The sequence below is a fragment of the Terrapene carolina genome, unplaced genomic scaffold (genome assembly GCF_002925995.2).
Source record: "Terrapene carolina triunguis isolate 2854851 unplaced genomic scaffold, T_m_triunguis-2.0 Scaffold131, whole genome shotgun sequence".
NCBI lineage: Eukaryota > Metazoa > Chordata > Testudines > Emydidae > Terrapene > Terrapene triunguis.
The window spans coordinates 40,306-53,572 of NW_020664482.1; the positions used below are offsets into that span (position 1 = coordinate 40,306).

The 13,267-nt window shown below is 53.1% G+C and overlaps 1 protein-coding gene across 4 annotated transcripts in view; it reads right to left on the reverse strand.

Moving 5' to 3' along the window:
- ZMYM3 (zinc finger MYM-type containing 3) overlaps window positions 1-13,267 on the reverse strand; it is a 50,744-nt gene that overhangs the window by 20,763 nt on the left and 16,714 nt on the right. For 2 of the 4 annotated variants that reach the window (XM_026652946.2, XM_026652945.1), the window contains exons 2-9: window positions 7,000-7,899; window positions 5,463-5,506; window positions 5,036-5,108; window positions 4,083-4,374; window positions 3,471-3,648; window positions 2,845-3,057; window positions 1,858-2,008; window positions 1,381-1,496 (exon numbers count right to left, since the gene is read on the reverse strand). In XM_026652946.2, the coding sequence (XP_026508731.1) occupies window positions 1,381-1,496; window positions 1,858-2,008; window positions 2,845-3,057; window positions 3,471-3,648; window positions 4,083-4,374; window positions 5,036-5,108; window positions 5,463-5,506; window positions 7,000-7,882 (1,950 nt within the window). In that variant the 5' untranslated portion in view covers window positions 7,883-7,899. Of the gene's footprint in view, window positions 1-1,380; window positions 1,497-1,857; window positions 2,009-2,844; window positions 3,058-3,470; window positions 3,649-4,082; window positions 4,375-5,035; window positions 5,109-5,462; window positions 5,507-6,999; window positions 7,900-9,848; window positions 10,014-13,267 lie in introns of all 4 variants that reach the window. The other 2 variants (XM_029911840.1, XM_026652944.1) reach the window with 2 other exon arrangements.

The following is a 13,267-nucleotide window of genomic DNA, read 5'->3' on the forward strand; positions in this document are numbered from 1 at the left end:
TCTGCACCCTCTCCAATGTTTCAACACTTTTTAAGGTGTGGACACCAGAGCTGGATGCAGTCCAGGATCAGCCTCACCAACGCCTTATTCAGAGGTGACGTCCCCTCCCAGCTCCCCCACTCACTATGTCCGTTTACACAGCCAAGGGTCACATTAGCCCTTTGCCAGAGCATCAATATAAGAACGGCCGTACTGGGTCAGACCAAAGGTCCATCTAGCCCAGTATCCTGTCTTCCAACAGTGGCCAATGCCAGGTGCCCCAGAGGGAGTGAACCTAACAGGTAACGATCAAGTGATCTCTCGCACTGGGAGCTCCCACTCAGCTGTTTGTCTGCTATGACCTCTAAACCCTTCAGAGTCCCTGCTTTCCAGGATACAGTCCCCTTCCCCAGTGGTTGGCATTCTTTGTCCCTAGATGCATGAACTTGCATTTGGCTTTATTAAAACACATGTTGTTTGAATGGGCCAAACCAGATGGCTCTGTATGCTTGCCTGTCCTCAACATCATTTACCACTGCCAAGCTTTGTGTCATCCACAAACCGTATCAGCAAGAATTTATATTTCCTTCCAGATCATTGATGAAAATGGTGAACACTGGGCCTAGGAGACCGATCCCTGCGGGACCCCACTAGAAACATCCCCATTGACAACTGCTTTTTGAGATCTGTCCGTTAACCATTCTTAATCCATTTAACATGTGCTTGACGGATATCATAGAGTGGTAATTTTGTAATCAACACGTTGCGTGTCACTATGACAAACCCCTTACTAAAGTCTAACTGTACATCTACACAGTTCGCTTTCATCAGCCAAACCAGGTTTGTTTGACGAGACCTATTTCCCATAAAGCCATGATGACTGGCATGACTTACATTCCCATCCTTTAATTCTTTATTGATTGATTCCTGTATTTGCTTTTTCATTACTTTGCCAGGGACTGATGGCAGGCTAACTGGACTACAGTTACTCAGGTCATCCTGCTTGTCCTTTTTGAACCATTGCATGACATTAGCTCTCTTCCAAGTCTTCTGGAATTTCCTCAGTATTCCAAGATTCACTAAAAATGCACATCAGTGGGCCAAGGATCTCCAGCTCTCTTAGGACTCTTGGTCAACATTATCTGGGGCTGCTGCTTCCTGGGACTCCTCCAGGGAGGGCACACTGGAAAGTCCCAGCTGGAGCATAGGAGTTGCAGGGACTGTGCGTGTCAGTAACCCTGGTGCTGGCCCCACCCTCTGCTCTTAGGCTGGTTGTAATTTACTCCTATGCCCCAGCTGGGACTTTCCAGTGTGCCCACCCTGTTGGAGTCCCAGGAAGCAGCAGCCTCTGCTGGGAGAGGGGAGGGGGATCCCTCCCTGACAGGAAGCATGTTTCAGTACCTGGAATTTGGTCCAGCAGCTGGGGCTGCAGAACTGGTACACAACCCGGTCAGTCTTGTTGTAATAGCAGGGCTCAGACAGGCTCTTTCTGCAGAAGCTGCAGGGCCTAGCAGGACCTAGCAAGACAGAGACAGTGATGGCAGCAGCGTGGAAGGTGGGACTGGAGGGAGAGAATGGGCTGCACGTTCCTATCCCATTCTCTCCAGGTCTGTTATAGTGGGCCTGGTACTCAGACACCCTGGTGCAACAATCCCAGGAGAACGGGGATGCTGGGCTTTGCCAGGGCAGAAATGCTGCCTCAGGGGACAGGGAGGTCGCAGCCTCACTCCAGCTTGGTGACCAACCCAGGCTTACCTAGGGCAATGTCGGAGATCCCCAAACATGTGACACCTCTCTCTCTGCGGGCTCCCCCTAAGCCTCACTCCGACAGGTCAGAGGTCAGTGACACAGGGCCCTTTGGGGCAGACGTTCTCTTACCAGTCAGACCCGACTGCTTCACTTTGTGAGAGGTGGTACAGCAGATGGAGCAGAACAGGCCCATCTTGCCGCTCCGATCCACGTTGGGCAGCATGTCGAAGTTCTTACACAGCGTTTTGCACCACATGCAGGGGTACACGCGGGTATTCTTCTGCAAGCATGAAGCAGAGGGCGGCTACTGGAGAGCTCAGGCCCCTGCTTTCCTCCATCCCATGTCCTAGCCCATCCTCATCCCCTCTCCCTCCTCCCATCCCCTTCAATGGCTCCACAAGGCAGTTCTTCTACAGCAGGTTGACATGAACACACAACATGGACGACAAGCTTGCACTCTGTTCCCCCCTTGGGTCACAGGCCCTGGCACGCTCCCCTCTACCATCTGAGAACCCACCTAGATCTCAGGCTAGCCTGGGGCACACAGCCGCTTTGTAGGGACCCCATGGCTGGATGCAAGAGAGGCCCCTCAGTGGGGGTATTGTCTAGTTCACTGAATCCTGCACAGCACAGCAGGATAGAACCAGCTCTGGGCTTTCTGGCCACCATAAGGAGCCAGCTCTGTGCCTCTGACAATCAGCCTCGCTAAGCAAGTGACCAGGAGCGCCAGCCCACAGGTCCCAGGGTCAGGCTGACTTATCCAGCCAGCCCACAGGTCCCAGAGCCAGGCCGACTTATCCAGCCAGCCCACTGGCCACAGGGCCAGACCGATTTATACAGCCAGCCCACTGGCCACAGGGACAGGCCTGGGGAGCTGCAGCCCCAGCAGCAAGAATAAGCTCAGTGCACCTCCACTGGTCTGCTTTGAAGAGAGCCTTTGGATCTCTTTTCTTAAGAAACTTCCTGAGTGTTGGAGGAGCCAAAAGCGAGACTGCTCAGAGTTGCTGCTACTGCAGAGGAAGCGCCCTGCACTGAGCCAGGGGAAGGCTGGTAAAAGCCTCGGGAAAGGGAGATAGGTGCCCCCGGAGCCCCTCCCTGTCTCCAGGAACCCCTCACCTTCTTGTAGCTATTGAGGCAGGTGGAATTGCAGAAGCGTTTCTGCTGGCCCTCATGGAAGAGGTACTCCAGTGGCAATCCCTTGTTGTAGATGTAGAGGCCGCAGTTATCACAGCAGTTGGTTTTCAGCCCCTTGGTGGCTCGGAATTTGGTGAAGCAGGCGTCACTGCAGAGCCGGTGCACCACGTTCCCATTGCTGACCTCGTGCTGGATCTGCACATACACCGGCACCAGGCACTGCCTCAGAGGCAAGCACAGGCTCACCCCTGCCATTCTGCAGGGGCCTGGCCCTCAAGCTGGCCTGTGCCTCTGGGCAGGAAGGGCCATTACTCTAGCAAACCCGTGCAGGCTGGCTCCCATCCCAACAGGACGATGGAATGAGCGGCACGGGGAGCTGCAAGGGGCAGCATGGGGAGAAGAGAGCAGAAGCTGCGCCTCTGGGGCTGATGGGTAGAAAACAATGGAAAAGGAAGAATCTGAAAACAAGCCCAAATCTGCACACGGGCCACAGCCTGAGGCCATAGGAGTCCCTGGCAGGTTCCCCAGGCCAACCCAGATACTGAGCTCCAGCAGATGGCTTCAAAGCTTCTTGGGCCAAACACTGGACAAACCAGGGCTCTGCTTACCTCCCCAGGCTTGTGACAGACACTGCAGCGGCTGGTGTCCGAGGCCTCTGCAGGCTGAGGGGCTGGTCTCTGCTGCTGCGCTTCGTAGAGGGAGAGGCACACAGAGGTGCAGAACTCATGGAAAGAGGCACCTGAGCCGATCTGGGCCACAACAGAATCCTTGGTGTTCCAGATCTCTCTGGGGGGCAGGAAGGGACTGGTTAGCGCAGGGGACACCCCCACTCCAGGACAAAGAGGGAGGGTGGGCCGTAATGCAAGGGGCTCCAGGACTGGGGGATTTGAGGGGGAGCAGAAAGTGCAGTTAGAGGGAGTGGAGTCCTGTGGTGGGGAACGATAGGGTATTGGGGGGAGGCCAGGAATATGAAGGGGGGCAAGGGAGCAGGATGGGGTGACGGGGGGAGAGTAGACAAGGGATTCAGCAGGAAGGGTAGTGGGCTGGGGAGTGTGAGGGTGGGCGCGAGGGAAGGTAGGCAGGGGTAAGCAATACTGTGAAAGCAGGGCATATGGGTAGGTGGATGAGGAAGGCAGGGTGAGATGGGGGCGAGGATGGCTAGTCAGATGGAAGGCGGGGGAAGGGGGCGAGAGGGCAGATAAGGCAGGGAGGGCACACACTTTTTACAGAAGGTGCAGATCTTCTTGCCGGGTGGTTTCTTGGAGAAGGTGGTGAGACAGGAACTGGAGCAGAAGAGCTGAGGGAGCCCTTTGCGCTGGTAGGCGGTCTGGCCCTTCTGCAGTGGGGTCCGGCAGTTGGCACAAGTCATCTTGGTGACGGTGGAGCGGGCAGCCCGCTGAGCCATCTGTGTGCGCAAGGACATGCGGGTCGAGCGCCGGGTACGGAAGGGAACAAAGTCCTCATCATTGGGATCATCCACCATAGCATCCGAGTCCTCGTCAGAGACCGGGACTGTGAGCAGGGAAAGGGAGAGACAGATTCCCTGTTAGGGACTGCAGCATAACCCTATGTCCAGACTGGGGACAGGGCTTTCTGGAGTCCATTTCAGGGTGCAGAACCTGGAATTTCCTCAGCAGGGAGGAGTAAGGGACCTTGGAAAGCTGTAATGTGCTGGCAGGGGATGAAGCAGGAAACCCGCAGGCTCACTGAGCCTTGGGCACTGCTGTCTCCACACGAAAGGCACGATTCTTTGGGGCCAAGCAGCAAGTTCAATTGCAAACACTTAGAGCAGACTGCAGAAATCTCTGCACGTTCCACTGTGCATTACAGAGACCAAGGCAGCTCCCCCCAGCCCCTTCCCACAAGAGAGAAGGGAGCAGGTGTGAGGGGCACAATTCCTCCCCACTCCTAGAGGAAGGAGCAGCAGATGCCACAAGCACTTTTAGACTCTGCATCTCAGAGGCAGACACTGGATGTTTTCCCCCAGGAAAGTCCCTACAATGAAGCCCACCTCCTGATCCCCAGGTGGGGTGGGGAGAAAGGGACAGAGCTGCCCAGGGGATTGTGCTGCTGGCTGGGAAGGGGCGTCTCAGAGGAGTGCTCACACCGCCCCTCACCTCTTCCCTCTCCCCCGACTTAGAATTGGGCCGAGTGGCCAGCCTAGGTTACTTACTGCTCTCAGAGGAATTCACAGTTTCAGGCCTGGCTGCCTCTGATCTCCTGGCTCGTTCGCTTCTCTTCTGCTCCTGGAAGATACCCAGAGAATATTCAGATCAACCATCTTCCAGGGTGACCATGGACAGAGAGCCTCGGCCACTCCCAGGGCCCAGCTTCAGGGCTCTTCTTTCAAACTAAGTGCAGATGGTTCAAGCTTTGCTGAAGCCCAGCCAAGGTCCTGACTGGGTTTAGCAGGGCAGGGGGACCGAGCTGGCTTCAGAGAAAGGAGCTGTAGCCTGGCAGGGAGCTAACATTGAAGCCACCTGCACAGCACAGAGAAGGTGTCTGCCCCAGGAGACAGGCACACTCCTTCCCATGCTCACTCAGAGGGGTGGCCTTCAAGTACTATTTCAGACAGAGACACTTGTCTGAACTCTCCTCACCTTCTCAGTTGGCTGTTCGCTTCCCTTCCCGGCCAGGTCTTCTCCTGCAACGGAAATACAGATGACACCTGAATCCCAGACCCTGATTCTCTCCAGAGCAGGGGAAAAGCTTCCTGCTCAGAGACAGCAGCCCTCTGCATAAACAGGAGGGGCTAGAAATCACAGGGAAGAAGACCCGCCTTTGCTCCTGCCTCCGCATGCCAGCAAGGCTTGATACCACAGAGCCACATGGAGGAAAAACCACATACAAGGTGTGGTATTCACACCCGGGAGCATGCTGTGGGGAGCAGGCCTGCATGCAGAGTGGGAGAGAGACACTGGGCAGCTGCAGCTGTCACTTCTACATTTTCAGAGCCAGCCTGCCAACCTGGCGACCGAATCCTCTCTCTAAACACAGAACAGACTCAGCCTGGGAAAGGTGTGGGTAGGTCCAGGCCTTCCTCAGCCTGGTGTGGAGAGCAGGGCATGAACCCGGCCTAATGGAGATATGCCCTGCCCACGCTGCTCCACCCCTAGTGCCAAGGTAGCCGCAGACATCACCAACCGCACCAGCATGGGCTGAATCCAGCGCTTTGGCAGGGGGACCAGTAGCCAATAGGAGCAAACTTCAAGCTACGGCAGCCAATGAGCGCGCTCATTTGCACCCAGGGCCCTGACTGCCAGAGCTATTAATCCCTCCTATTGGGGCCACTTCCCCAGCCCACCCAATTAGCAGGCAATGCTGGTTCACACACAGAAGAGACCTAAGTTCCCTGTAAGCTGCGCAGCCGTGCAGCAGCCTATTTAGAGCCGTGCAGGCGCTCAGGGAACTTGCCTGGAGACCTGCCACAGCTGGGGACCAGCCGGGGAAGGGGCACCCCTCCTGCTGTGGCCAGGGCGACGTGGACCCAGCTGTGGCCAGAGTGGCCCAACCCAGCCCCAGGCGCAGCCGGGGCACCCCTCCCCAGGCCCGAACTCAGCCCAGGCCCAGACGTGCGGGGACAGAGGGAGGGGCGCCTATCCTGCAGCCCCAGCCCAGGTGCTGCTGCGGGGAGAGAGAGCTGGGGGGAGTCCTCTCTCTTCGCCGTAGCCCCGCAGCACCCTCCTGCACCCCAAACCCCTCATCCCTGGCCCCACCTGAGAGCCCGCACCCCCAGCTGGAGCCCTCACACCCTGCACCCCAACCCTCTGCCCCAGCCCTGAGCCCCTCATCCCTGGCCCCACCCCAGAGGCCGCACCCTCAGCCAGAGCCTGCACCCCCCCCGCACCCCAACCCTCTGCCCCAGCCCTGAGCCCCTCCCACACTCTGAACCGCTCGGCCCCACCCCCACCATATGAATTTTGTTATGTGCACCAATATGAAGGTCATGTGTCACATATCACTTCCATAGTGGTGTACATAATAAAATTTATTCCGCACATGAGTGAGAAAAATTAAAGGGAACACTGGCAGGAGACCCCAGGGTAAGTCGAGAGCTGATCAGTCTCCAGTTTACTGGAGCAGAGGCTGCCCACCACTTGTCATGCAAGAACTTCGCCCCGGCATTGGAAGACCTACCTGGGGATGATGACAGTGTGGTCTCCTGTGCTTTCGGCATGCTGCTCTCTTGTCTGAGGGCATTACCACCATCCTCATCCCCCTCCTCAGCCTGGCCTTCATCAGTGTGCTCAGGGGGCAGGGCAGGGCTCTGTTCTAGCCCCTCTTCTGCTGCTGGCTCCTCTTTTTGCACAGGGGAGCTTTTCCTTGGTGCCTTCAACCTTGTTTTCTTTGCCTGCTTAAGACTGGGCTGTGGCGAAACCGCTGGCAAACTTGAGAGCTGCGTTGTAAATTCCTCTGTGGATGGCGCACAGCTCAGCTCCCCTGCAACAGGAATGGGCTGCAGGGGGGACTCCAGGGTATTGCCATCACAAAGCGCAGCAGTGGCAGCAGCACAATCATCTTTTAGGTCCCCAGAGTCATACTTTGGTTTATCTTCCCCTTCTTTCCAAGCTTCTGGCACAATGTCTTCCCTAGCCAGCACAGAGGAGTCCCCATGCCCATCCATGTCGTCCTGGGAAGAATGTGCCTTGTACAGACCCTCCAAATCCCCTGGTTTATCTAGAACCATCAAGTCAGTGGCTTCATCCAAGTCATCTAAGACACCAGGTTTCTCCAGAACATCCAAGACACTGGGTTTATTTAGATCAAGACTGTTTGATTTGCTTAGGTCAGCCAAACTGTCTGCTTTCACCAAAAGGTCTAAGTCCCCATCTGCAGTGACCTGCTTGGTCTGATCCCATTCCATCACAGGGGGTTGAAGACCTGACCCTTGCTGTGCAGAAGCTGTCTGGGAGCCCAGAAGATCTTCCCCAAACTCCATGTCAGCAGGGAGATCACCAATCAGTGGCTTATCAGGCAGAGAAAGTGGGTCCAAAGATCCAGGAAATTCACTGGAATCCATTTAGAAGCAGCAAACAACTGGGAATGAGAAAGAGCCAGAAAGTCAATGTTACAGTGTCTAAATCATAGAATATCAGGGTTGGAAGGGACCTCAGGAGGTCATCTAGTCCAACCCCCTGCTCAAAGCAGGACCAATTCCCAACTAAATCATCCCAGCCAGGGCTTTGTCAAGCCGGGCCTTGAAAACCTCTAAGGAAGGAGATTCCACCACCTCCCTAGGTAACGCATTCCAGTGCTTCACCACCCTCCTAGTGAAATAGTGTTTCCTAATATCCAACCTAGACCTCCCCCACTGCAACTTGAGACCATTGCTCCTTGTTCTGTCATCTGCCACCACTGAGAACAGCCGAGCTCCATCCTCTTTGGAACCCCCCCTCAGGTAGTTGAAAGCAGCTATCAAATCCCCCCTCATTCTTCTCTTCTGGGAGACTAAACAATCCCAGTTCCCTCAGCCTCTCCTCATAAGTCATGTGCTCCAGACCCCTAATCATTTTTGTTGCCCTCCGCTGGACTCTTTCCAATTTTTCCACATCCTTCTTGTAGTGTGGGGCCCAAAACTGGACACAGTACTCCAGATGAGGCCTCACCAATGTCGAATAAAGGGGAACGATCACGTTCCTCGATCTGCTGGCAATGCCCCTACTTATACAGCCCAAAATGCCGTTAGCCTTCTTGGGAACAAGAGCACACTGTTGACTCATATCCAGCTTCTCGTCCACTGTGACCCCTAGGTCCTTTTCTGCAGAACTGCTACCTAGCCATTTGGTCCCTAGTCTGTAGCTGTGCATGGGATTCTTCCGTCCTAAGTGCAGGACTCTGCACTTATCCTTGTTGAACCTCATCGGGTTTCTTTTGGCCCAATCCTCTAATTTGTCTAGGTCCCTCTGTATCCGATCCCTACCCTCTAGTGTATCTACCACGCCTCCCAGTTTAGTGTCATCTGCAAACTTGCTGAGAGTGCAGTCCACACCATCCTCCAGATCATTAATAAAGACATTAAACAAAACCGGCCCCAGGACCGACCCCTGGGGCACTCCGCTCGAAACCGGCTGCCAACTAGACATGGAGCCATTGATCGCTACCCGTTGAGCCCGACGATCTAGCCAGCTTTCTATCCACCTTACAGTCCATTCATCCAGCCCATACTTCTTTAACTTGGCGGCAAGAATACTGTGGGAGACCGTATCAAAAGCTTTGCTAAAGTCAAGGAATAACACATCCACTGCTTTCCCCTATACAGCATTACAGACTCTTCCAGGCTGTACCAGGAGATTCCTGGTGGGAATCTAGCACAGACCAGGAGACAAGCGACTCACCTCCACTTCTCACAGTATAACAGGGAGTTACAAACTTCTGGAGCCAAAAAGCTGCCTTGGGCTCTGCCTGCCTGGGAATTTACCAACACATGCCTATGCTCCACCACGGCCAAGATTCAACTACAAGGGTGAGTGAGTATGTTTACAGCAGAGAAACACAGTGAGCTACTACAGAGGAACTGTTTCAATTCAGAGGACGCTGTGTAGCTATCCAGCAATCTGTAATGCGGTAGTGGGACAGGTGCCCCATCGCCCCTTCAGTACTTCACCAGAGACAGACCAGGGGGCAGGATGGGTCAGTTCTCACACAGCTGCCCACTGTTACTACTTAAAATGCCTTTTCTCCCAGCCAGTTCATCTCACCACCAGGAGCCGCCCCTCCCCTGCCCTCACTGTAGGAATCCCCTGCAATCTATGTAGCCCACGCCATGGAGACAGACTAACCCCAAGAGCTGGGAGTCAAAAAGCACAGAGAGACAAGGACATATCTCTGGGATCCCAGCTGTATAGGTGCAGGAGTTGCGGAGTGTTTGGTTTCTGCAGAAAGAAACCTTCCAGTGGGGAGTAAGGCGGGTTATGAGTGAAGACAGAAATAACCCTAAGAGGCTAAAAACCACTGACAAAACATAACAGAAAATCATAAACTAGTACCTTGGGGAATTACCCTGAAACTGGTACAGAGCAAGCTGGGCAGCAAGGATGCACTAATCTGTGCTACCCCTGCTGAAATGAGATCACTTCTGGGCTCCTCATTACGTGAGAGATTGGAAGTTGAAGTCAAAGGAGAGCCACAAACATGATCAAGGGCTGGAGGAGCTGGAATTATGAGGAGAAACGGAGAGTGAAATACATATGTCTTTGCTAAACAAGGAAAACTACCATCAACTATATGACAGGTGTAAAAACCAAAGAGGGAGAGGGGTCCTGGGAAGTGCCCAGTTCGACCAAATCTATGGTCTAACCTGTGCAGCATTCTTTTTCTGACAGGCCAGAACCGGACACTTCAGAGGAAGGAGCAAGAACTCCACAAGAGCAGATGTAGGATAAAGCATCATTCTAATCCCTAAGAGTTAGAAATTGGTCTAAGCTCTGAGGCAGGAGGTTTAATGTGCCTTCCAACTTTCATTACCAATCTATTCTAACTCTGGACATTCTCAACCCTGTAAGTGTCCACTCGCTTCTTAAATGGTCAGTGTTTGGTCTCAGTGACACCCTGCGGCAGCAAGTCCCACTGGCTAATTACAAATTGTGTGAAAATGTATTTCCTTTTCTCAGTTTTGAATCTGCCACCTTTTAATGTCATTAAAATGTCCCTTTGTTCTTCTGTCATGAGAAGGGAAAACAGGAGCTCCTGATCCACCTTCTCTTGACCAGTCATTATTTTCAGACCTTTATCACGTCTCCTTTTTAAAGGTAACAATCCCTGTTTTTTCCAATCTGTCTTCAGGGAAGCTGTGGCAGCTCTATCACGTGAGACTCCTAAACTGGCCCCCAAATAGCTGGCAGAGTGCAGGTGCTCCTCAGCTTGCTCCATCTGTAGTACCTCTGAGTCTCTTGCCCCTGGGTCCTCTAAGTTCCTGTGGCCAGCACAAGACTCCTCCTCTCACCCTGTGCCATAATACCACTTGGTGGATGCTCCCTATAGCTCTAGCACCTACGAGGAAGGAATTATTACAGCCTTTAGTCCAGCATCCTCTCTGGAGGAGCTGGGACCTGCCACCTGCCACATTAGTTGGTTGTGTAGAAGTCACCTCACAGCTAAGGTGAATGGAGTTCATATGGTCAAAGATGATTTTACTATGAAGAGAAGGTAACCCCCATCAAGCAGCCGACACCTCTTGAGAGGGCGTATTTCACTCCTGTCACAAGCCCACACCATCCAGCATAGACTATAAATAGGGTGCAGCAAGGATGAACCCTCCAAATAGTTCTCTCTCTCAAACAGGTTTGCAGTGCAAGATGACGAAGGGCAGAGTGAGACTCGATCAGCTCCTTCTTCTCTTCCCACCCACAGCAGAAAAGCCAGGCATCACTCAAGAGGCAGTTTATTTCAAACTAAAACGCAGGAAATACATGTGTGGAGCAGGAACAGACCTGGAGAAACTGTCTTCAGAAGGAGGTAAAAGTCTGACTCTGCAGCCAGACGTAAACATTTTCAGTTATCAACTAAAATAAGAATAGCCAAATATCCTACTTCAGGGTGGCAGCTGAGCACTGCTGCCCTCAGGAAGGGAAATGATTCACTTGGTACTCTCCTTCTCTGAAGACATCAGCTCCCACAGCCCTATCTCTTCAGCATGAGACTGGCACAGCTCCCCTTGTCCCATTAGGGCACCAGTAACAGAGAGCCATGCCCCCTACTACTGTCGCATGCTACTTCCTGCCAAATATAAATGCTGCCCTCTGTCTGTTCCAGGCAGTTCCTCTGGCTGGATAGGAGGCAAAGCTCCCAGGATGAGCCAGTTCAAGAACATAAAATCTAAAATGTGCCTCAGAGAAAAGAAAACAGAGAGAGAAAAAAAAGGAGTGCAAGAGAAAAGCCTCTCAATGAAGAAAAGGTCCACAGCCTTAGGGGAGGCGAGAATGCTCCAGAGAGGAGATCTTCCAAGGAGTAGAACAAGTTAAATAATTTCTCCTTTTCTAAAGATGCCCTCTACCAGGATTCCCACTTCTGGAGAGTAAGAAGTTAGTACACCGCAGCAGCAAGCAGCAATAAAGTCAACACCAGCCCAGTGAACAGGGAGGGGTTTCATTTGATGTACAAAGCAGAGAAAGACACTTCTCAAAACCACAATTAGGTGCAATGTACAAGCCTGCGGAATGAGCCACAGCGGCCAAACACACAGACAAGATTAGCCACTGTATGAAAACACCACAAAGCTTCATTTGGTGGTGGGAAAGTTTGATGTCCTGTAATAGGGGCTAATCAGGCCTAGTTCACCCGTGTTAAGGAGCTTCTTCTCTAGGAAGCCCCCGGCTAGGGTTCCACTGGGTTGCAGCTCAGGGCCATTGTTTGGGACAGCCAGAAACCAGTCCTCCACAGTCCCTTGAGTTACTTGTGCCTCTGTAGTCTTCCCCAGCTTCTTTGTCCTGCTCCTCCCTTTGCTGGGTGGGTTGGTTGGTTTGGCAGCTTTTCAGCAGCCTGCTGAAGGACTCCTCTCCCTGCAGTCCCCCTCAGGGCAAGTCTACACTACAAAATTAAGTCGAGCCTAAGTTACACCAATGTACAGCTGCAACAGTAATTAAACTGCTTTTGCATGTCCACACCACGCTCCTTGCGTCAGTGGGGTGCGTCCTCACTACCAGCACTTGCACTGAGCTCTCCCACTGTACAACTTGCCACCATCTAGCGCAGGATGGTTTGGGAAGGGTTTGCAATGCCTCATGGGGGCAAATGAGTCACTCAGAGGCAACTGGGAACACAGTTTCAACATCCCATGATGCAGTTTTCTCCATCCCATAATTTTATCTGCATCCTATGATGTCTGTAACTCTTTTCAAAAGCCCCACAAACCCACACATCCGCCATGTCTGTGAGAAGCATGGTTCCTGCACCGGTCTGCACTATTTTGTGAGCACAATGCGCCTGATCCTGCAGCATTTGCAGAGCCACCAGAGGAGGTGTGGGGAACATCACAATTCCATGGAGGCTAGCTTGTTGTGGAACACAAACAATTGAAGGTTGTTGCTAGTCTTCACGGAGCAGCTGCAGAGGGGGAAGCACCAGTTCTGGGCCCAGGAAACAAGCACTGACTGGTGGGATTGTATTGTTACGCAGGTATGGGATGAGGCACATTGGCTGTAGAATTTTCGGATGGGCAAAGCCACATTCCTGGAAGTGTGTGCAGAGCTTGCCCCAGCCCTCCTGTGCAGCGACACCACAATGAGAGCTGCACTGACAGTGGAGAAGCAAGTGGCAATCGCTGTGTGGAAGATGGCAATGCGAGATTACTGACAGATCAGTAGCAATCTATTTGGAGTTGGGAAATCCACCGTGGGGGTTGCTGTGATGCAAGTTTTCAGGGCCATTAATCGCATCCTGCTACAAGGGTTTGTGACTCTGGGCAATG